Source organism: Cladophialophora psammophila, assembly GCF_000585535.1.
Source record: "Cladophialophora psammophila CBS 110553 chromosome Unknown aczJe-supercont1.8, whole genome shotgun sequence".
NCBI lineage: Eukaryota > Fungi > Ascomycota > Eurotiomycetes > Chaetothyriales > Herpotrichiellaceae > Cladophialophora > Cladophialophora psammophila.
Window position 1 is genome coordinate 1,354,417 of NW_006912929.1, and position 22,788 is coordinate 1,377,204.

The window sequence follows — 22,788 nt, forward strand, 5'->3', positions numbered from 1 at the left end:
CTTGGTCTGCTCGAATTTACCAATAAGTAGTCTTGCTGAGGGGTCGAGGCTTTATGTATTTGATGGAGATCAAGGCTCGGTATAAGAAGGGGAACACGGTGGTTACATATTAGATGCTAGGTGGGCGCGTTGGACCTATGCCTCCTTGAGGAAGTCATAACTCGCGATGTCGAGACCGCATTGATAGCCAGTAAGCCCCGAAGGCGGCGACCAGAGTTATGAAGGTCAACGGTGCAGTGATCTCGAGCCACTGCCAGAGTGCTCGCGGTGAATACGATCCGGCCCCATGTTGCCGGTCCCAACGGATAACATCGGCGCCGAAAAAGGTCTGCGAATTATCAGCTACCCACAGCGGATCAAGCGCTCTTTACAGGCATTATGCTTACTGAAACGAACGTTGCCGGCAAATAGACGAGCGTCACCATGGTGAGGATGCGCAATGTAACCACCTCCTCCGCACTCTTCTTAGTCAATTCAAGGGATCGATCGGAAGTTTGAGCGTGCATGAGTTCCAACATCTGACCTCTTGTTAGCCTTTCCTGCAAAATGGGGTTTGTCGTGACTTACAAGCCCTTTTCGTTCTCTAGCCAAACTCGTGAGTAGGGCCCCCCATGATATCAGGCCTTCAAAGTCACGGATTATATCCTGCAGCTCACTGTAAAAGTCTAGGGTGGCTTGTAGGACCTCATGTGCGAAGGGAAACTCTTTGTGGACGATCAACTTCTCGTAAAAGGTGCGAAGAGCCTGTAATATGCGAAGATTCGTCTCTAGTGCGGCGACAGCCTCCGAAACTCTCTCTCCATAACTTTGGACCGTCTTTAGGTCGGCTTTGGTGTACGTCGCCTTCGAATCCGTCAGAACAGCCGAACGCGTCTAGAGTCGAGTTAGCTAGATGTCACTTTCAAGAAGTCTCGGGAAAGCAATGCCTTGTTTTGAACGAGTTCCCCTAAACACTGGAAATAGGCACACCACGACTCCCCGGCCCAGCGTGCAAGGGTGGTATGAACTTTGAGGCTCGAAATGTAGCATTCAGCAGGGGTTCCAGATGACCGTCTTTCAATATCATCAGAGTCGAACGTCGCTTTCGTGACAGAATGGCTGAGATTTCCCTCAGGAGTGGTGATTATCCAGACGGTGGTGCCGTGGACGGTGTCCAACTTATGATATATCGCGGCATTATATATAGACCAATTGTGGGCGGGATCACAAAAGCCAACATTTGCGAGGTCGGCGCCCTTTAGGTTAAAGGAAATCTCGTAATGCCTGCCAGATCTACCAAGGTCGGGTGCCTCTAATCCTGGCAGCGGCTTCCCAAAGGCTAGTTGGCCCCAGAAAGAATCGTGTCGGACCCCGTTCAAGGTATTGTGCTGGGTGAACAAGAACAGCAAGTTCAGATGCTGCGCCGGCACCTGATGGTGCGTGAGGACGCGAAAGAGCATTCTTTTTGTGATTCGAAGAGCGTTGGCTCGAGGAGACGCCACAAGGAATCTACCAAATAGTCAGCACAGGTACCATTGGTGCGGTCTCATGCATACATGAACCTGCTTCGTGGATCCGCCCTTGTTATGATATCTCTAGGCGGTATAAGAGCCGATTCATCGCCCAGCTGCTCTGCCAATCCTACTTCATCACACACATTCCGGTAACTATAATCTGATCTGGTCAGCGGCACTCAACGAAAGCAAAAGCAGACCTACTGCCGCGGTTTGCGTGGAGATCAGCAAACCTGACATGCACGGATGAGAGGTCATCGTTGCAGAGATAACCAATAGCACTTTCGGGCATCTCTCTGCGTTGCGCGAGCTGCCGGGCATTCTTCGGATCCATGAGATTCGCGGGATACAGGTCTGCCTTGAAACAGGAGATTATCAATTCAGGCGGGACGCACATGGCTAAAGTCGGGGATTTTGCTCCCAAGCGGCTGGTAGTACTGTGAGAATGCTGTATTATATGGGTTTGTGCCGACTCGGACCTCTGCTTGTAACGACTTTTGATAGCCTCTTGGAGTCTGTAGGACGCATTTTGGCCTTCCCCGTATATCAAAGGCATGTGGACGTCGAAAACCCCAAGCAGACAATAGGCAGCGTCCTCCAGCTTTGTGGTTTCGCGATGTGATGCCCATGACAACCTGTCGCGGACGGAGCATGCATCTAGTCGCCGTTCGCCTGAGAGAACAGGTCCAGGAATCCCCGTGCATTTCGACAGAAGTCCCTGATGTTCGTTTTTACTTCCTCGAGGACGCCATGCCTGGTCGTAGAATTCGACCCTTCTTGGGGCTATCAGCTCTTGTAATGTCCAGCCCCTTTTGTGCCAGCGGCAACGTGCAAAGCCTGTGTGCAGGTCTGCAGTATCCGGAAGGTCGGACAAGTAGACAAAACATATTGAAGCCTCCTGATACCATCTAAACATCGAGTTGATGGCCTCACTGAGCTCCACACTGTTCGTTTTATCAATACAGCAAGTATCTATCCATACGTATCCCAGATGATGGTCCTTCGCGAGCCGACATGTCCGTGTGATTTTGTTGTCTCGCATCCTCAGCAGCGGCCATTGCCATGGCGAACACCATGTTTGGAGTGTGATTTCGTCATTTCCCCAAGTATGCGAAAGAATCGCATATGGAGGGACTGATTTCAGCGAGAAATCCTCGATCTGCAGGGTCTGGACGTTGATGAGCCTCATCTTTGCCAGAGGTGAGGTAGCCGAAACAAGTAGAGCAATAGAAGTTGCCAGTGCAGATGCACGAAACCTCTCGACAATCCTGGCAACACAGGGGCAAAAGAGACCGATGATAAGATGTAAAGGAAAGGAAAAGAGGGAGTCTCAATACAGAAGACATTGCATCTAGCTGGCGAGTACTCGGTATTGGAGTCGCAGAAGTGACCGCTCGAGGTAGGCAGAAAGTGAGGCTGAGCTGGCAACAATAACAATGACGACAGGCAGCCGCTGTCCAAGGCCAAGACCACGCCAAACCGCACGTAGGGGCGCCACCCACTAGCCGCAATCGCGCTAGCCCGTCCTGGGGAACTTTGGTCCTTAGGAGAACTTTGGCACGAGGCTGCACTTGTCACGAGGCTGCCTCCTGCACTCCGACTACACACCGTACTCTTTACCTGTCTTGGTATTTACTTTCTGCGTCAACATATATATTAGAGGGAGAAATAGATCGTCATAACGTCTTCGCCATCCCAGCAACATCCACAACTGCCCTCAACGCCAACGCCGCGTCGCTGGCCTTCTTGGCCCCCTCGGTCCCTAGCACGGGACTCACTTGATCGATGAACTTCTCTTGCAACTGTGCATCCGTCATGGGCACCTCGAGGCTGCCGATGGCGTGCTTGACGTGCTTCGTGAGCGCGCTGCTTGGGCTGGTGAACTCGACTACGATCTCTGCCTCATCTGTGCCCAGCGTTGCGTCCGCCGTGGCGGCGATCTTGTCCCTGACCGAAACGATCTCGGGGCTGGTGACCACGTTGTCCTCGTACTGTGCCGGTCCGGCCTTACCCAGCACGAGGCCCACCGCCCCGCCGTGGTAGACGCTGAACTTGGCCTGCAGGCCGTCCTGGGGCGTCTTCTTGCCCGTCAACTCCAGGACCAGCGGGTGGACCTTGCACTTTATGTTCTTGATCTCCCGCGCGGATAGCCCTTGCTCTTGCATATCCCGGTGCAGCTGGATACACCCGTCGATGATCGGATGGACGACTATCCCGCAGGGGAACGGCTTGAACGAGTTCTTCTCCGTCTCCCACACTTTCCCCAATGTCGGCATTACCTCGTCCAGGTTATGCGTCTCGCTCACCACATTGACCCAACCGCGTTTGGCTTCCAGGGCCTGTGTTGAAGAGGTATACCCCTTTGATGCGAGGGTGGCGGCCATGAGCCCGTTCTGCGCCGACCGGCCCACGTGGAAGGATTTCGTGTCCGAACCGAACATCTCTCGGAGACCGGTGACTTGCGTGGCGGCGATGCCAATGGCGTGGGCCATTTGCTTGGTAGTGAGATTGAGCAGTTTGCCCACCGCGACGGCAGCACCGATCGCGCCGGTGGTCGATGTGATGTGCCTGTTGCCAAATCGGTCAGTCAGTCTACTAGCCACTCGCCAATCCACAGAGACAGAAACACGTGGAAAGTACTAACCAACCGATGTCATAATGCTTAGGCCACACGGCCAACCCAGCTTTGCACTCGGCCTCTATGCCCGTCACCAGGGCCAGGATAAATTCCTCTCCCACGACGGGTTTTCCCAGCGCCTCGGCCTGCGCGAGCAATGCGCTCGCCACCGGGCCCGTGGGGTGGATGATGGTCTCCAGATGTGTATCGTCGTAGTCATGGACGTGCGAGGCGATGCCGTTGATCAAAGCCGCGTGGGAGGCGTCTGCGCTGCCGATGTTGTCCTTGTCCTTGTCGTCGGAATGACCCAGGATGCTGGACGTGGGCTTTCCAAAGAATGGCGCGAGGGCCTTGAGCGCTGTCGTGGTCGTCGGATGGTTCGAGCCGCCCAGCGCGCAGCCCGTCCAGTTGTAGAAACTCCGCACGGCGGCCTGGGTGACTGGCTCGGGCAGGTCGCTGAATTGTAGAGACGTGCTCCAGGCCGCGAGGCGGAGCGTCGCCATGATCCTTCCTGGCTCCTGGCTCCTGACTACCCAGCTAGCGATTTCTGTAGTATGCCACCGATCGAACGACGCCGCTTATTCTCTGCCAATTCCGGATGTATTCTCTAGTTCCTTTAGACTTACACCACCCACGTATATACAGCCTCCTGCTCGAGAGCGATGTGTGGTCGGACGATTCAATAACAAGTGATGGAAGCAAAAGGGGGCCTAGTTCCAAGGGTGCGAGATGTCGCGGAAAAGTGTCGATTCACTCACTCATCATTGATACTTTCAGTCATATTATATATATGGAGTATACTCCCGTACGTTCTTTCCCCACGGGCTTTGTCCGCTCCGTTGCGTCGCTGGCCGTGGCGAGGATGCCGACGGGTGACGGGCAGGTCATGATCCCCTCACGGGCCTGGGCCGATATCGCAAGGAGCAGCCCACCAGCCTTTCTCCAACAAGGCCCAGGGAGACCTGATGGGGTGGCACCGGCATAAATACAGGGTACTTGCGGTCTACGCCTACGTATAAATGCTGATCTCTGGCACAAGACGATAAAAAAGGTATTTCGACACACCGTCGCTACACTACAAAGGGCTTCAAGAACATCGAGTGCATGTACTCCGTACCGATGCCATCACAAGTAGCTTTACCAGCCAGCCTGAACATTTCCCTACTAAGCAACCTCAAGTACAAGTATCAGGCACTTTTGTAGATCAGTCTCAACCATCACGCCAGCCTCGCACACTTAAACATACTCGGCTATTGTCGTTGATGCCCATGTCTTTGAAGGCTTCAGGTCCACAGCCGGGTCCAGCGGTGCAATACCCAAGCCCGTCACGATCGAAACCATGCTTGCTCTTCTTGCTTTGCCGTTGTGGGCCTTGTGGATTTCTCTTTCTTTTTGTCTGAGTTCCTGCCATTCCATCGATCCCTGCTGGAAGATTCCGGTACTGGGGAACAATGCGACACCTGGGTAAACCACCTCATCTTCCCCTCCGTCCAAACTCTTGCGGTGTATCCTTGGAGATACGCAGAGTGGCTCGAAAGTGTTGTCTCCTATGACTATGGGTAGATTCGGGTTTGGCGTATCCTCGATGGTAAACCCTTCACTGAACTCCTTCCACCCAGGACCACCATTCATAGGTGGACCAGTGTCGACGTACACCGGGGATCGATCGCGCCGTGATTCTTGACCGAGTTCCATTGCCTTGGTGAATATGCTCCTCAGCTCGGACTTGAAATCGGGTTTCTGCTTTTCGCTCAACAATGGTTCGAGTTTGTGAATGACATCTAGATCGATCGCAGTTCCTATCTTATCTCCAACGTCCACCTTCTCATCTAGACGATCCAATACCCTTAGTGTGGACACTTTCCAGTCATTTTGAATCTCTTCACCGTCCTTAGCCAGGCGTATGTATATCTCGTTGAGGAGGTTTCTGTCCCGTCTGGACTTCCAGTACTGCCGAGAGAAAAACGGTTGCCAGACAGCATCACGGATGGCATCGAAAATGATATTTTGCACAAAGGCAAGCCGAAGAACCCGTGCACGTTCCGACTCGGTAATTGGCACCACCTGAAAAGCGCTCTTCTTCCTTCTGAGTTGGTTATATGCACCGACCGGATTCTGTACAAACAACGCATGAGAAAGACATCAAAAAGAGTGCACCGCGACGATACTTCACAGAAATTGGTGCTGGAATGGTGAAGCTTACATCCATTGCTTCTTCCGGTAACTCCGAGAAGTATTCACTGGCGATCGAGGCCACCGACTCAACCAAAAGTTTGTATCGGCCCGCACTGTCATTGATCTTTAGTCCAGGCAGGGTGATGAGCAGGGAGGGAAGGATTTCTTACTAATGTTCCTGTGGTAATCTCTCCACTTCATACTTAGCCTTCACGGTGGCAAGCGCTTTTTGGAGATCCTGGATCTCTGCCTCTGCTTTTTTCTGCATCGTCTCATGATTTTCCTTCTCTTGATTGAACTCCTTGCTTATCTTCTCGAGCTTTCCTTCGAGATCTTTCTGCTTTTCCTCAAGGTCTTTTTTGTCCGCCTCTAGCCTCGCAATATTACCTTCATTATCCTTTTCCAGTTGGGCTTTCTTCTGCTCGAGCTCTTCTTTCGCCTTCTGCATGGCTTGGTCCTGCTCTTCTTTCACGCTTTTGATCATCTTTTCGTACTTTTCTCTTTCTTGCGCCCCTGAATCTGCCTGTGATCGTAGTCCGGAGACCTCCCTTGCATGCTGTTTCTGTTGTTCACGTAGCTGCACTTTGTGGCTCTGCTTGATCCTCTCAATCCTCCAAGTTAACGTTTCATTTTCATTCTCCAACTTGTCCACATGATCCTCGAGTACCTGGTCTTTGCTGTATCGTTCGTCCACTGTCTTTACTACTTCTCCGTATTGGTTGAATGTCTCCGTGAGTTTCGTCACCGCGCTCTTAACGACAGAGAAGCCATTCTGAAGGTTCTGCACCTGGTCGTGAATCTGGTCGTTGAACAGGCCGAAATGCACACTGTCAAAGTGGGTGCTCTCCAGGCCATTGTTCTCAACTCCGTTCGGCACCCCGTCAGACACTTTCTCCGCCGTCCCGTTCGTCATTGCATGCATGCCTGACTCGGTCATAGGAGCTGGCCGGACCTTGGATATCATAATGGCCTTGAGTATGTTTGCCCAAGCACAAGAGCGACAACTAGCTTACCGGCAGCTTTTCTCTCTTTCTCGTGATGGAACGCACAGGGTGAAGAATTTTGCCCGCATAAGACTCAATGCTTGAGATCTCGCGGTCCAGTTGCCGGGAAAACCTGTAATTAGGAACTTTGCGGGACATAGAGCACGGCTCTGATCATTGTAAGTGGATAAACTGTTTTGAAGAGAGCGCGGTTGATGCGCCGGAAGTGAGCTGTATTTTGGACCAGTCTCATGAGATGCCCTCTGCTTCTCTCGCTGGCAATCACATGGTAGTGGCAGTTGATCGATTGACTGCCCAAGAACTTCTTCCACGTGTATGCCAGTGAGTGAAGGAACAACGTCCAAATCTCGACCAATGCCATTGGGCGACTCCCTAGTGGTACGAGGATGCGCAGGGTCCATTCCCATTTTTGGATTGCACCGTTCTGTAATTGGACGCATCGGCCTAATCGTGAGGCGTAGTCGAGAACACATGGTCCGTGCAAATTACGGGAGATTCTGAACAGACCTATCAGTCCTTGCACACCATTGCACACGACCAGCTGTTTTGCACTGAGTATTTGGCCCCCCCACATTTGGAGGTCTGAGCTTTTCTGCAGGGATGCGTTGTCATTGTTGTAGAGCCAGAGGGAGAACATGTCTATTCGAACCTGCTGCAAGGATCGCTAGCTGGAAGATGGACAGTAGAATGGGATTGGTGATGGAAGACAAGGCGTTTTAGCTAGTGGCTGATGAGTTTCCCGGACAGCCCGGTCGACGGGCGCCGAGAAAGTCGCCTGAGTGTGGGATGTCCTCGGAACGGACCGCGAACGGGTCAAACGTACCTCATAAATGGTGAGGCGCCTCGAGCGAACCATGGAGCCGAGGCTACCGTAGCAGCGACCCAAAGTTGATATAGAATCGCCACGACCGCCGTTTTTCTCTTCTATTTCTGAAGTGGGCTGGTAACGTTGCTGAGAGCGTTGGATGTATGTCGTAGCCCAAAGCAACTGTCACAATGTACGGTGTAGACCTCATCTGTGGCTGCATACCGTTTTCCTAGAGGATAGGCGGTAGTTGCATCTATGCACCCCTGCGCTTTACTTGGGAGCAGCAGCACTCTCGGTGACAGCGACAATAAACGGTCAATCAGAGATGGATCTTCATTGCCGTCCACATCGTGTTGTAGATGATTCTCGTCGGGACGACCAAGGGTACGGGCCACTTGGCTTTAACGGTGACGAGTACTCCGTATCTTGTTGTACATCACCCCTCTCGTTCTTTCTCGTGCCGATGTCTCTCTCTTTTTAGAGTGGCAAGAGGAAAGCACTCGCGTGAACATCGCATCCAGTGTTCTTCTCCAGTGCTTCATTGAGAGCTGAGGTGGCCGAGATATGGCCCTGGCGCGGCTTTCTCAGGCGCAGGTTCTGTAAACCAGAGACAATAGAAGAAGAGTGTTGGTGATGAGATCCTGATCCTGAAGCTCCAAGTCAATCCGCCCAGGTGGCCGTGGAGGCCCCAGAACCCCCAACGGCCCCCTGCGCCCCCGTTGTGGGCGCGACCGATAAGCGCATTTATCTACACGTGACATGAGATCTTGGCATCGTGACACTCTGGCGAACTTCGCAAAAGGGGCTGAGATCAAGGCTCGGTAACATCAGATCCTCATATCTGTCAACATTTTCTCTCCACATATTAATCCATTACACCACATATTAAGAGCAGACGGCACGGCTCAGAGGGGGCTTCGAGGTCCCATCTTTCGAAGAATTGCCCTGCGTCACTACACCAATTGATGACATTTGCTTCGATTTGCTCGTCACCGGTGCCACCAGCTTGTCACTTCAAGATCTGAACAACTCTGCCAATCGACGTCTTGGCCTCTCTTTCCCTTCGATTGAAAGGAAGGGGTTGTTGCCACCACACCCGTCACTCTTGGAAGCCTCGAGTTCATCGACTTCAATAAAGTCTCAAGTTCCAACACTCCTAATTGACAACCCCCTGCAAAAATGGTCAGTCCCTGCCCACCATCCCTTTTCTCTCTTGCCCACCGCTCATGGAGATGATCCATCGCAGGCTCAAACTCCCGCACAACGTCGTGCCAACGAGAAACACGCCAAGGGCGTCGAGAAGCGCATGGGCAAGCCCGAATCGGCGCACAAGAAGAAAGAAACCAAGAAGTCGCCTGTGGGCATCGCCGTTGTCGGTTCGTGCTCACTTTATTTATTCCATTCTCGTCCCCCTCGCCCCCTGTCTATGGCTATCCTTTTTTTTCCCCCTTTCTTCCCTATCTCCCTTGGACATTGGCCGTTCTCGTCTCTTCATTTCGCGACCGAACATATGAATATATGGTATCTGCGTCCCCTGTACGCGTGTGGCTGATGGATGGGAAACAGTGCTCCTCATTTTCGTGGTCGTCGCGCCCCTGATCATTGAACAATTAAAGCTGATCCCGTATGTCTGGGGTCTCTTCCTCGATCTGCTGGCCAAGGTCGGGCTAGTGTCGAAATAAGTTCGATCCACGAGGGGCCATATTATTTCAACAGAACTCCGTTTTCCCTTTTACAAGTTCTCTCTTCCCCTTGCCTGTATTAAGCGCAAAGCGGCATGCAATATCGCCGTAGAAATTTGGTGGTCAAGGCATGCATGGATTGGACTGGGCTTGGGTTCCAGTCAAATTCCGGCCCACTGGGCTGCCTGAGGAGAGGAAAGTAGGATTTGAGAGGGAAAATTTCCCATCCTATCACTAGCTATATTGCTAGAAAATTACATTGTACTGTACAAATCGAAACTCTATGAGAACGCTCCCATAATAATAGAACGCTCAAATTGGCAGCCTCTGTCATGCCCTCGCGCTAGTACGGAATCCCGTTGGTGATTAACTGAAACTCATCATACACTTTGGTTGTCACATTCGCCGCACTCTTCTTGATACAACCCAACATGAACTCTGCAGCTTCTCTCTCACTCTTTTCCAGCACGAATCTCTGCCTGAAATTCCTCATCGTTTCGGGTTTAAAACATGGCAACCCGCTATCCAGCATCAGACTCACTAGATGACTGAGCTTGTCGCAATAGGGTCTGCTGGCGAGGAAGGCTTTAATGGTCAGCTCTTCAAACCAGCGGTATGGTTGGCTGGTATTGGGGTCATCCCCGCCCATGACGGCAATCATCTCAGGCGTCAATTTGAAAGGTGCGCGCTCGAATTTGACTCCGCCGGGGGCAATATCGAAACAGAATCCGAAATCAATGTGAAGGATGTGGCCTTTGTCATCGATCATAATATTTCCGTTGTGACGGTCCTTGAACTGTAGGAGGTACGTGATGACAGAATATGCAGCCATGCTCTTCACGAATTCACTGCGGGCTTCTTGGTAGCGCACGGAATGTTCACCGCCGTATTTGGTGATAAAGTAGTCATGCAGACCGTTCACTGCTTCCCGGCCCAACATGTCGCGACTGATGGAATTCGGAAGGACGTCGATGACGCCACAGCCCGGCGCCGTTGCGGTGACGCGGTAAGGGAAGACGTAGACGTCCAAGCCTACAGAGTTGAATATGCCGCGGAAAGCCGCAATCATCTGCAAAGCGAGGACGTCTTGTCGACAATCATCGCCGACCTTGAAGATGGCACTCTGCCAGACCTCATAAGTTGAAGAATTCCCATCATTCAATTCAACGTTGGAGATGTCACTCGTATTTCTGCGGCTGTGCCCTAACCGGGAATTGGCGATCTGATTCTTCGGTGCTGATTCTACCAGCTGGTTCGTCTCCTCATTGGAAGCGTCCTTCTTCTTGCGAATCCGGAAGGTCGCCATGTACGGTGCCTTGGCATGGGACTGCAACGGCTTGCCAGATTTCCGATCAATGCCAACCACGACACCATCAGGGTTGCTCGGGAGATAAACCCCAACATCAACCTTGATCTTGCGAAGCTCTTCCTCGATTTTGGCTTTCTTTTCAGGCTTGGGCCTCTTAATGAACGGCTTGAGCTTGCCCGATATATCGGTCACTTCACTAAAGAACGCAAACTCGCGCTGGTAGAAGTCTTTGTCTTCGCCGGAGAAACTTGAGATGAGACTGTTCATGACCTTATCCAGCGTGGGCTTGACAGGATCCGGTACTTGTGAATCTTCATCTTTGTACGCATTGGCCTTCATGTTCCAAATAATCTGATGGGCGAATAACTGTGAGAACTTGCCGGTCTCGATGATGTACCGCTCAACATATCCCAGCGTATCATAACGCAAGCTCTGTACAATCTGTGGGACATAGAAGAAAGTAACGTCGACAGAGTGGCTCTCCACGGCTCTCATTGCATACTGGATGACGAATGGATGATTTCCAAACGCGGGCATGAAGTAAGTTACAGCCTGAATAGGGTTGACCGGGCACCAGTACAGCAGATACTTCAACTGGAAGGACAGGTCTGAAGACAGAGCTTCTCCGAGCAACAAATCGACTGCATTGGCCTCGTGCAATGCTTTTTCCGGTTGATTCATAAGTAGGAATCGAACATCGCGGCGAAGCTGGTCATGGTTGAATCGGGCGACCAGTTGTATGGCGAGAGCGGGATCTTCTGCCCACGCGGTTCGAACAAAGCCGACAACTTGAGACTCTGGATGACTGTGGTGTCCTGTGTGACCAAGCGGTGACAACCAAACGCTAAGCCGGTTGATCTCGTTCGTGAGAAGAGCTTCCAATAAGTCATGTTTCTGTTGGGGGTCTTTCCTGGTCGCCGACGCTGGAAAGATGGGTGTCCGCATACCTTGCAACAAGACCAGAACGTCTTGCATAACTTGAACTTCAGCCTTTAATTGTAACCGATTACCTCCGAAAGACCAAAATGGCGACTTGGCGAACCACTGAAGGCCGACAGATAGGATTAGATCTTTTAGTTTCCACATAGCCAATTTGTTCAGACAGGTGCTGAATTTGACGACTCGAAGAGCAAAGAGGACAACGTGAAATTGTATGTCGCGCAAGAGAGGATGTCCCTTGATATGGACAAATCCCCGAAGAGTTCGCTCAAGCATTCGGATAAAGGTACGCTGAGTGTTTACGCTTCCAAGTCTGATTGCATTGAAGTGACTTTCGAAAAACTGCATCAACCTGAAATGGGGGGCAATAGTATTGTGTGCCGCTTGCGCTTCTTTTTGTAGGGCAATTCTGTCGGATGGAGCGAACTCTTCTTTGACATAAAATGGATCCGGCTGCTCGAATTTAGGACTGAAAACACCGACTTTCCGATTGATGGTCTTTTCCCAGGCCTGTGCAACCTCTGTCAAGATTCGAGCTTCCATCCTAGTGTTCTCATGAATGACCCCGAGCCATAAAGAGATCCCAAGTTTAATGGATTCTTTCGTGAAAATGGCAAAAGGAATATTGACCAGATAGTGCACGATGGCGGTCTGCGACTTTTTGCTTTGGCAGAGCAGGGCTGCTGCGCGTCGGAGGACATCTTTAACTTCAAATGCTCGGATATGAATCCTCTGACTTGTTCTTTTGTGTAGGTCAAGGAGTGCATCTTGTAAGATGGGCATTGGATCAGCAGGTCTCTGGATGGAAGATCTTCGTCCAGTCGTGTCATCCATGTAAATATTGTCGCGGCGGTGGTCTGGAATACCAGTGAATCGATATTCCTGCCGTGCAGAGTATTGAGCCACAAAATCAGAGGCCATATTGATGTCTATCGAGTCGTTCTTACGGTCGATGGCGTTTAATCTGCGGTCTGTCGGAGGAATCATTGAGCCCATTTCCAGGGCAAACGACCTGCCCAATGAAATATGGCCATATGCCCCAGTATCGTCGAATTCAGACAAGTAAGTCTGCAGAAGGCCTTTTATATCCAATGGCGCTACTCCCATCACCATAGTCACCCATTTCCTGGCATCGCTATGCAGGTTTTGCAGTGTACGCTTCCGGAATGCGTAATCGTCGGACAATTCCACTGTGACCTTGCCTCTGGCGGAGGTGAGGGTAGGGCGCCACTCGTACTCGTCGGTATCTGCGTCGAGACAACTGGACCACATTAAAGAAAGTAGCTCCAGTAGCGCGAACAAAGCGGACTTCTGACACAATGCAGAGGGTGCAAAGCTGATGATGTGGTTGGCTGCCGCCCTTGCGACTTCTTGCATCTTGCTGCTACGATGGCAGCACCCACTCAGAATCCGAGCAAGTTGTCGAGACACATAGGGTGCACTGAATTCATCATCCCTTCCGGCCACCGCCTTTTGGGTGTATCTTTTGACTACCTCGTTCGCAATCGAGCCAAGACATGCTCCCATATGGCTCGATTGCGTGGTTGGGTCTGAGAAGTAGTCAAGAATCTCAGCACAGCTTCCAGATACAGCTCTGAGGCTCTCGACCAGAAATACAGCGTTCAAAAACACGACCTTCTGGTAGCTAAGCTTGCTGATGTCAGATTCTCTATCTGGAATGGCGAAAACCAGAGCTTTCTTTTGGTCGTTCATATGATGGGAGTTCATCCCTCTTCGCAGAACAGTGTTGATCTCCACGTCTGATTCTAAAAGCTCGGCGCGCTCGTCATCCACAAGAGGCATTGAATTCATCGCCAACACTCGCAATTCGTGATAATACTGCTGGCCGATGCGAGATTGAAGGGTGATTCCGTGCACGGCCACGTTGTACCAAACTTCTCGGGCCATGGTCAGCACGTCGCCGTCTTCGGCAAGCGTGCTTTCAATCGTTAGAGCGGGTTTCCGCGAAGCGAGAATGGATAGAGGTTTAAGAAGAGGTGCTATCTCTTTCGCAGCCTGTTCGACTTCTGCGGATTGCTTGAATTCTCCTTCGACGACGTCTCCCTTACTAAGGACCCGCTCCAGCAGCTGCATTGCATAGATCTTGAATAGTGGTGATCGGTTGTCCAAGTTGATCGCCAAGTATTCTTGGCCGTTGCGGACAGCTTGTGAGATGGTGGCATTTCCCTGAACCACCGCCTCGTGATGCAGTCGAGTGTAAAGTCTGAGCAAAGCCTTGAACTCGTTTTCCTTGCCAATAATGGCAAGCTTTGCAGCTTCTTCGATAATACGAGCGTCAACGACCACGCTGATCCTGCCGACTTTTTGGAGCATCATCATCTGTGCCAGAGCGATGATTTTGCTGTCGTTGCATTCAGTAGCTATGACAACAATTGCATCTGCAACATTTCCACAGACAAGTGATGTTTCTTCGTCGCCACTCAAAGACAGCGAGATGACACTTCCAGTCCTGAGTCTTGTCGTAGATGACATGGAACCATTTTGGCCAGTAATTTCCAATATCCCGTGAGCCTGATGAACCTTTTCTGCCCCTGTTTGCGAACTGAGAACATTTCCCAATGAGTATATTGTTGTGATGACAGCATCGTGTGATAGCATCCTCAAAATATGCGACAGGCTTTGCGCCGCAATGGCAACTGCTGGTGGTCTCGAGGTGCCTCGGACAATGAATCTCAACAGGGCCCGGGCGTAGTTGTTGGCACCCTCAGGTATATATTTGGCCACCACGGCAATGCATTTCAGCACTATGTCGGCAAGGTCAATATCTGCCATCTGAACTTGGTTGGCAATCGAGTCTTCAAGCCAACCTGCAAGGTCCTCGGCATCCGCAATTTCATCGTCAAGAACCAAGCAATGCAAATATGCTTCGACGGTGTATGCTTTGACGGAAAACGCGAGACGCTGTTGCCAGACAGAGCTGAGTTGCAGATAGTCCGAGCCATCTTCCAGCACGCGCATTTGCTCGCCGACAATGTCCACGAGATACTCGACCATGTCATCAGTAATGCCGTCATCTTTGACGCGGTTCAAGTGAGTCCCGGCGATGTATTGATCGAGTATGTCTCCGCATTCTACTGTATGCTCATCGCATAACATTCTGGTCGTACACGCAAGAACCAGCTTCATGAAGCCTTTTTGCAATAGCATGGCGCCGACAGGAAGGCCCTGTGCTGCAAATCTCTTCAAATATTTTCTCCAATCTCGTTCAGCGGTATCGGGGGATGTGGAATTTCGAATAGCTGACGAGGCAGTCTCAACTGCTATCAGGAAACGTTCTGACAAAGCTTCTCTCAAGCACCGAATGAGTTCGACTGTTTCGTAGGGAGACCAGAAATTTCCATGGGCTGCCGCCGCATCTAGAAACCCGATCAACGATACCGTTATGGCTGCGATCTCCTGGGTTTCGTCCTCGTCTGGACTTTGCTCGCCAACACCCACAGCAGCGAGTACTGAGGCGGATTGAGACCAGTTCTGCGCATAAAGCTTGATGCTGTAAGCGACTGCATCTTTCAATGGGGGAAATCGCAGTCCGAGGACGAGAAGGGCCTTCGTAAGTTGAAACGTAAGGGCGGTCCAGGGGGCCGGTCTGATTTCTTGGACAAAGGGCGAGGGTGAGAATACCTGTGAGTGCGACTCGGGCAGGTAAGCAGTCAATTGTTTAACTAGGCGGTCGGCATGAGACAGCTCGTGCAAGTCATGGGCACTGGCGCATAATGCAAGCAAGACATCGAGTTCGCGAGGAGACATGGGCACCCGAGAAGTGGGCGCAATAGCCCGAAGGACTCCATCGAGGACACCACCGCTTCCTTGGGACTTGGTGGATGGCGCCGACGAGGTTAGGCGCTTAAAGTCTGTTTCGCGGGTCGAGGATCGGACTGAGGAGAGGGCAGCGAGTTTGGAGAAGGCCTGCCGGCGGAGGCCTCCATGGCCGCTGAGATAACGTCAGTCCAAACGTAGAGCATGGATGATAGGAGAGCGGGAAGTATACAGGTCCATTTTGGCCCAAGCCTGAGGCGTTGTCGAGCAGCGTTGGCGGAAAATCCGCCCTGAGCTGCTTTGAGACTGCGCATTGAGGAGTCGGGAAGTTCACAAAAGGGAAGTATGATGATGCAGGATTCTTGGCGGCAGGTCCACCGAGCCAGTTCTGTATCACGTGATAACGCCTTGTCCAGGGACGCGGAGGACCTTGTGCATGAAGGGTCACTCACATCGCAAACACTACTCGTGCTCAAAGTCTCGTGATAACTTAGTTTTCACGATACTGTTACCTGAACCGACCGCTGTTATTGCTGCTGTTCTCTGCCGATTAGAATGGGCATCCCTGATATACATATGCGCAAAAGCACCTTTCCCAGCTAATGGCGGCGAGCTAAAGGTGTACAAAATTTGCAACAATGCCACCACTGCTATACTTGCTGATCACAAGGCCACGAATCTGGATTGCGCACGTCAAATACGCTATACCATTCATAGTAGGTCATTGAAACTAGACATCGCCTCGTATACATTCCTTCCCAGCCTCACTGCTTCCTCCCACTTCCACTTCCGCTTCCTCTTCTCAGCCGGACAGTTGTGAGCAAGAGCCCAGCGGATAGGGCAAAATCGCACAAAGAAGAAAACAATAAGATGTCTGCAGATTGTAATAGCTGCAGTTACGACTGCTCAAAACCACCGCTCAACTATGTCTGCCCATATGCAGATATAACAGGGCTAGGCATAAGTTTTAGGCCAAAGACAAATTTGCTAATATTCAGCCTTACGAGTCAGTATAGGTCGTCATTGGGTATGTAGTTACAGCTCTCGTCGCAGTTGTCATCGTCGCAGTTTACTACATTACTGTCTTCTCGCCAAGGCAATACCCTTTCCGAAAAGCTTTCCGAAAGGATGATTGCTCAGAAGACCAACAAGCCCGTGCCAAATTTCGCTCAAATCCATCGATAACTATATTCTGTGCAAAGCAGTAACTAAATTTCCTCGCAAAGGCGCTGATGAGCTCGAAGGCCCATCTCATCTCGAAAATATACTCATCGAAGTTTGTCCAAACTGTTAGCAACGAATCATACACTCCCACGGAATTTCTGAAAACTCACTAACTCTAGTAGTGCGCTTTGAATATGAGCGACTTGCAAATCATCGCCGGCGTCTCAAACCTCGTCTCAGGTGATGTACAGCGGATATGTGGAATCTCGGCATACCACTGGCAGGTTGTGCTCTACTTGGCCTGGTTTTCCAGCCTTACACATCTCAGCGCACTCAACGTGCTTTGCAGCTACCATACAAGAAACCTGGACATCGTCTTTGGAGATTGCTAGCTATGGGCGTGATCGTCATTCTGCTTGTAACTGCTATGGTCCCCACGAGCAACTTTGACTAGTTGGGGGATTTTGGGAGTGATACACAGCAGCTGGTCCCTCCTCCGGGCTCGTTTGCCATTTGCTTCTACGGACATCAAGGGCCGAGAAATGTCCAAGCTTTTCCTTCTATGGTTATTTCGATATTGCTACTTGTTCTTGAATTCATTAACCGTGTTGTTAGACTCCACAAATTATTGTCTATCAATCTCGCGCGGTGGCTTAGATCTGGGTTGAGCAAACTTCATCAGGAAGTATCTCCGTAAAATCTATGCGTCGTGTGACGTTCAGACGATGCCACGCTCCTTGAAAGGCTTCTGGTATACCGGCCATTGCTCTCAGTGTTCCTTGTATGCCGGGTCTCGCTAGACCTTTGGTCTGCCATCTTCCTAGAGATACGCGCGGTTTCCTATCTACAACAACTTGTCTCTTGCCGAGATATCACTCTTGAGTGGCTAACGGTTCCTAGACGTAGTAGCTAACTGTTGCCTTTGCTTGGGGTGTTATTCATCTAGCATACACTCTTCGGCCCTACGGAGTTGACGTAGGCAAGGGCGCCTGGATGTCTGGACAGGTCGTCCCCATGGTGTTACTAGCAGCACCCTTGATAAGCATACTAGAGATTTCATTGGAACGTAAGTTCTGCGACTTTCTCAATATATGTTGTTATGGTCTGAAGTCTCTCCAAGAGATGAACGGATACCCAAGTTACAGGAGACCATTCTGGGCACAACGGAACCGTTCGAGGCTGCTGGATCGGCCGAAACACCTACAACTGGACCGTCCGGCACGGACCAAGCGGCAGAGCCAGCACTACAACCGAGTCAATCGCGTATTCAAACGTTAGAGATAGCCGATCAACTATCCAATGCACCTCCAGCGGAGTCTGAGACGACCCCGACTTCGACTTTTTACAAAGAGTCTTTTTGGTTTAGACGCATGGTCATTTAATTCCTGTGGATGGCATTCAGCTTCGGCATCGCGGCTACTTCCTCGACACAACGCCTGAACTTCTCTGGGAATGGACTCCGCTCGTTATCTTTTGGGCCCTGCTATGTTTCGCGTTGTTCCTTGTTAAATCGAAGACATCAGGCTTCAGTTCTCAGATCGCCCAATTCTGAGCAGCTTACTATTAACCACAGCAAAAAGTCTTCTTTACAGTTCCTGTAGTTCCATGTATCTGATTTTTGGTACTGGACTACCGTCTGTAGATCTTGATTGGTCTCAGTCTTCGCTTGCCATGGTAACCTCGTTGTCATCGGTTCTTCTAACCATTTTCACCCTTACTTGGACCGCGAACGCCAGAACCAAAGCGGCACCGAGACCGGTTCTTCCTGAAATTTATGTTGGGGTTATCAACATCTGTTGCATCTGTTTGTCGAATGCCTTCCTGGCTTATGGCGCCAGCTATCCTGGACTAGGTGAGAACTTGGGTTGGCTGTTTCTAGTTATACCACCAGGCTTTTACGTGGCCATCAGCCTTGTTTACTGGGGATTACCGAAGATCAGAGCTCTCATGGTATCGCCGCCCCACCAAGCTTGATCTCAACTTATGGGCCCAATGCAACATGGTTTCAAATACGGAGGATTGTCTAAGAGAGTTACGAGTGCACATGCGCGGTTGGGTGCGTGTTCAAGGATTTGCCTGGAGAGTGCGATTGCACCTGGGATTACAATCAGGAGGTATTGAGGAGCGAGAAAATGGTAAATTCGCCCTTTCACAGGATGAATCGGGCTCTAATGGAAGCAGGAAACTGGTTTGCATTTCCTTCCTTTCTCAATCTAAATGGATTCATCAGCATGCGTTTTTGGAAATGTCTTGATGTCGTGATCGGAATGTTCGGCGGACACTATGACGGGGAGCTGGGAAAGGGTCCAGAAATTGACCATATCACCGCAGTTATGACGGTTGGGAGCAGCGAGATCAAGAAATCCAGGATGAATTTGGCTACCTACCCTCAACCAGGGCGCGAAGCTCAGATATGCATTGGGATCGATTGTTGAGTTTTGATTGCGGCCACAACAGCAACTGATCTTCGCCCGTTGCACTTGTTCATTTCTTCGAAGACTCGTCTTCACTCCACCCCGAACCACTCCACAGATCTGGTTGTGATCATTTCAATGGCCAGCATTTCTCGTGGCACAGGTAAACCAGGCAAACTAGGCAAACATGGAAACGTGCCAATTTCCCAGCCTCTCAGCACGTGATGCTGATTTGTCGCCCAATTGCAGCTCTGCGATGGGCACGTCTCCCCGGTTCTCATTGTACCGTATTTGTATCTACCACGAGTCACTTTTCTTACTCCAATGTCTGAGAGTATATAATTATTTCTCAAGAAGATCCTTCCAGCGGACCCTACCATAGGCAGCCACTCTAGCCTCTTCATCGCGGAAAGGACCTTCGTCCAATTGATAAACGTAGGCTCAACTGCGCCCGAGCCTCTGTGGGGGTGTGGGAGTTATGGGTCCCAAGAAGGAGAAGAGCAGTTTGAAGCGGAATCGGGTGAGATATAACGCGTTGTTTGTTTCACCATCAACTCTGACTGGCCGAACAGCATAGCACCGGCGACGACCAGGAAATCAAGAAACCGCGGAGGTCCCAGAGAATCTCTTCGCAGTCTCAACAGGATGCCCAGCACACGCCTCTCAAGAACCAATATCTGCCTTCTCCTCTGACGAACCATGAGTCTACCGCTACGGAAACGTTCAAGGAACACACGGCTACTCCTCCAGAAGGCCGCCCCAGCCAGATCCGCCATATCACTCCCATAACCTCTCCACCACTTCTTCCACAGTCTTCACCTCCTCAAGACACCCAACCTCTATCCCAGTTCGTCTATCCTCCTAGAGACATCGAGCCTGACCTGAACGATGAGGACGGGACTTGGGGCTATCTGTTCCCTATGGCAGAGAACGGTCACAGGCTGCAGATGAAACGAAGGGCATTCTGTCCCGCTCCCGCTAAGCCACTCGAGGTTTCGAGACCTACTGTCAAGAGTAAGAAGCGAGGGAAGAAGGAATTGGTTGAAGCCGAGGCAGAATATGAGCAGGACAAAACAAGCAAAGGATTTCCGGCAAGCGGGTATCTAATCGGTCGACATCCAGAATGTGACATGATACTTGATATTCCAACCGTCTCGAACCGCCATTGCTTGATCTTCAACGAAACTCGAAATGGCGATACGGTGGCTATTCTCGAAGACTTGTCGAGCAACGGCACCTTTGTCAATGAGGCATTCCTGGGTCGGAACAAGCGAAGGGAATTGGAAGATGGGGATGAGATTACCATCTTGGATGAGGCCAGATTTGTCTTCCGTTACCCAAGAAGCCGGGACTCGAGTGCTTTCAACTCGCGCTACCGAATACTACAACAGCTGGGGAAGGGCCATTTTGCCACTGTGTACCTGTGTGTGGAAAGGTCGACCGGGTTCAAGTTCGCCGTCAAGAAGTTCGAACGTCGTATGGGAGAGTCTCAACGATCACAGACAGAGGGACTCGAACAAGAAATTGCCGTATTGATGAGTGTCAGCCATCCCAATGTGCTTTGCCTGAAAGAGACGTTCGACGAACCGGACGGAGTTTACCTTGTCCTGGAACTTGCCGCTGAAGGCGAATTGTTCAACTTGATTGTGACGAAACAGAAGTTGACAGAGGCCGAGACCAGGAAAATCTTCATTCAGTTGTTCCAGGGAACGAAGTATCTGCACGAACGGAATATCGTTCATCGCGATATCAAACCAGAGAATATCTTGCTAACGGACAAGAATTTGTCGGTCAAGTTGGCAGATTTCGGGCTAGCAAAGATCATAGGAGAGGAGTCCTTCACAACTACGTTGTGTGGGACACCAAGTTGTAAGTGCCAACCACTGCTTCTCAAATTGTTATGACTGACATTCCGCAGATGTAGCGCCCGAAATATTGGAGAATACACGTCATCGAAAATACACCAAAGCTGTTGACGTCTGGTCTCTCGGCGTGGTCTTGTACATCTGTCTCTGCGGGTTTCCACCGTTCTCCGACGAGCTCTATTCACGGGAGAACCCATACACCCTAGCCCAACAGATCAAAATGGGCCGGTTTGACTATCCATCACCATATTGGGACTCGATTGGCGACCCTGCACTTGATCTCATCGACCGTATGCTCACAGTCGATGTCGAGAAGCGGATTACCATTGATCAGTGCCTCGAACATCCCTGGACAAGGAACGCAGGCTACGTCAACCCTGCTGATTCGCTTGACGGTCTCACCGGCCAGATGAGTGCGTTTGACTTCTCCAAGCGAAAAGTCCAAAGGGAACGTACTTTGCTGGCCAACATCAACGACGTTAAAGTGAGCAAAGTAGTAGATCTCAACGGAGGCCAGCAGATCCGCGGTCAACAAACCCACATTCCTGGTTCACCCGCTCATGTGAAGGTGTGGGACAAGAACCCTGGTGGAAAGAATATTAGGATGAGCCCACCCAAGGACAGCAAGGGTAAAAAGCCAAAGGGTGCTGAAAAGAACGAAGGGGACAACAAAAGAGAGGAACATCCTGCCGCCAACCGGCAGCAAGAGGAATTCATGCAGATGGGCGGCAAAGGAGATATGCCTTTGTTTGGGGACGATGTCTCCTCGAGATATTTGCCCGAAGAGGTGCCCAAGGGGAAGAAAAAGTGAACAACAGGGGGGGTCGGCATGTGCTTGACGGCCTTGTCTGCAAACAATGATTGGGATACTTGAACCGGACGACGCTGTTGCTCGCTCAATCCTTGCGCCTGAGGTTGGATTAGATGATACTCGACTTGTTTGTGATTTTCTCCCAGACTCGAGTCTGGACTTTGCTGGAGCTCACCAGCGACGGCGAAAGGACACGGAACGATTGGATGTGATGATATGAGAATGAAACGACGCAGAGCAACCAACGCTGCGTATGACTCCTCAGCGAACATGTTGGACTCTGTTCTCTACTGTCGCGGGGCATGAGTGACGAGCGAATAGCTCCATGGCAGTTTATTGTGCATATGGTTCTGGTGTGCGAGGGTACTTGCGGAGTATAAATATGTTCATGCGGCTGGGCTGTGTGGCGCCATGTCCGAAAAGCTGGAAAAGTCTTTCTCTTTCTTATCATTGAGGCATCGCGTATTATGGTGTGGTATGAGAAGAGCTGCTGCTGTCTACATAATCAATGGGAACTGGTATTCATTCTTTCATCAATCAAGTTTACGTGTTCCAGGCTTGAAGGGTCATAAGACGTTCTCATTTGCAGATTACATTCTTTGCCATCCAGCCAGCCAGTCAGCCGGTCGGGTGGTCCCTGCTATGATACACTATGTTTGCATTTACGTGCGGATGTAGATGTAAACGTGACGATACGTGAGGCTTAATGCTTGCTTACTTCCACACTTGC

At 50.9% G+C, this 22,788-nt stretch overlaps 6 protein-coding genes across 6 annotated transcripts; 2 read left to right on the forward strand and 4 right to left on the reverse strand.

The window, feature by feature from the left end:
• Positions 1–356: 356 nt before the first annotated feature.
• Positions 357–2,682, reverse strand: A1O5_06129 (uncharacterized protein; the record flags this gene model as incomplete). Its single annotated transcript, XM_007746724.1, has 5 exons — positions 357–518; positions 568–873; positions 900–1,488; positions 1,536–1,653; positions 1,698–2,682. The coding sequence occupies 5 exons, from the start codon at positions 2,680–2,682 to the stop codon at positions 357–359; spliced, it is 2,160 nt and encodes a 719-aa protein (XP_007744914.1).
• A 487-nt stretch (positions 2,683–3,169) lies between these two features.
• On the reverse strand, positions 3,170–4,613 carry A1O5_06130 (uncharacterized protein; the record flags this gene model as incomplete). The annotated part of the gene is made up of 2 exons (XM_007746725.1): positions 3,170–4,061; positions 4,138–4,613. The coding sequence occupies 2 exons, from the start codon at positions 4,611–4,613 to the stop codon at positions 3,170–3,172; spliced, it is 1,368 nt and encodes a 455-aa protein (XP_007744915.1).
• A 733-nt stretch (positions 4,614–5,346) lies between these two features.
• Positions 5,347–7,249, reverse strand: A1O5_06131 (uncharacterized protein; the record flags this gene model as incomplete). Its single annotated transcript, XM_007746726.1, has 3 exons — positions 5,347–6,225; positions 6,314–6,398; positions 6,456–7,249. 3 exons carry the CDS (start codon positions 7,247–7,249, stop codon positions 5,347–5,349), a joined length of 1,758 nt encoding a protein of 585 aa, XP_007744916.1.
• Positions 7,250–9,276: 2,027 nt separating this feature from the next.
• Positions 9,277–9,779, forward strand: A1O5_06132 (uncharacterized protein; the record flags this gene model as incomplete). Its single annotated transcript, XM_007746727.1, has 3 exons — positions 9,277–9,279; positions 9,344–9,473; positions 9,664–9,779. The coding sequence occupies 3 exons, from the start codon at positions 9,277–9,279 to the stop codon at positions 9,777–9,779; spliced, it is 249 nt and encodes an 82-aa protein (XP_007744917.1).
• Positions 9,780–10,122: 343 nt separating this feature from the next.
• On the reverse strand, positions 10,123–16,044 carry A1O5_06133 (uncharacterized protein; the record flags this gene model as incomplete). Its single annotated transcript, XM_007746728.1, has 2 exons — positions 10,123–15,979; positions 16,037–16,044. 2 exons carry the CDS (start codon positions 16,042–16,044, stop codon positions 10,123–10,125), a joined length of 5,865 nt encoding a protein of 1,954 aa, XP_007744918.1.
• Positions 16,045–19,860: 3,816 nt separating this feature from the next.
• Positions 19,861–22,058, forward strand: A1O5_06134 (CAMK protein kinase; the record flags this gene model as incomplete). Its single annotated transcript, XM_007746729.1, has 3 exons — positions 19,861–19,902; positions 19,955–21,251; positions 21,301–22,058. The coding sequence occupies 3 exons, from the start codon at positions 19,861–19,863 to the stop codon at positions 22,056–22,058; spliced, it is 2,097 nt and encodes a 698-aa protein (XP_007744919.1).
• Positions 22,059–22,788: the final 730 nt, after the last annotated feature.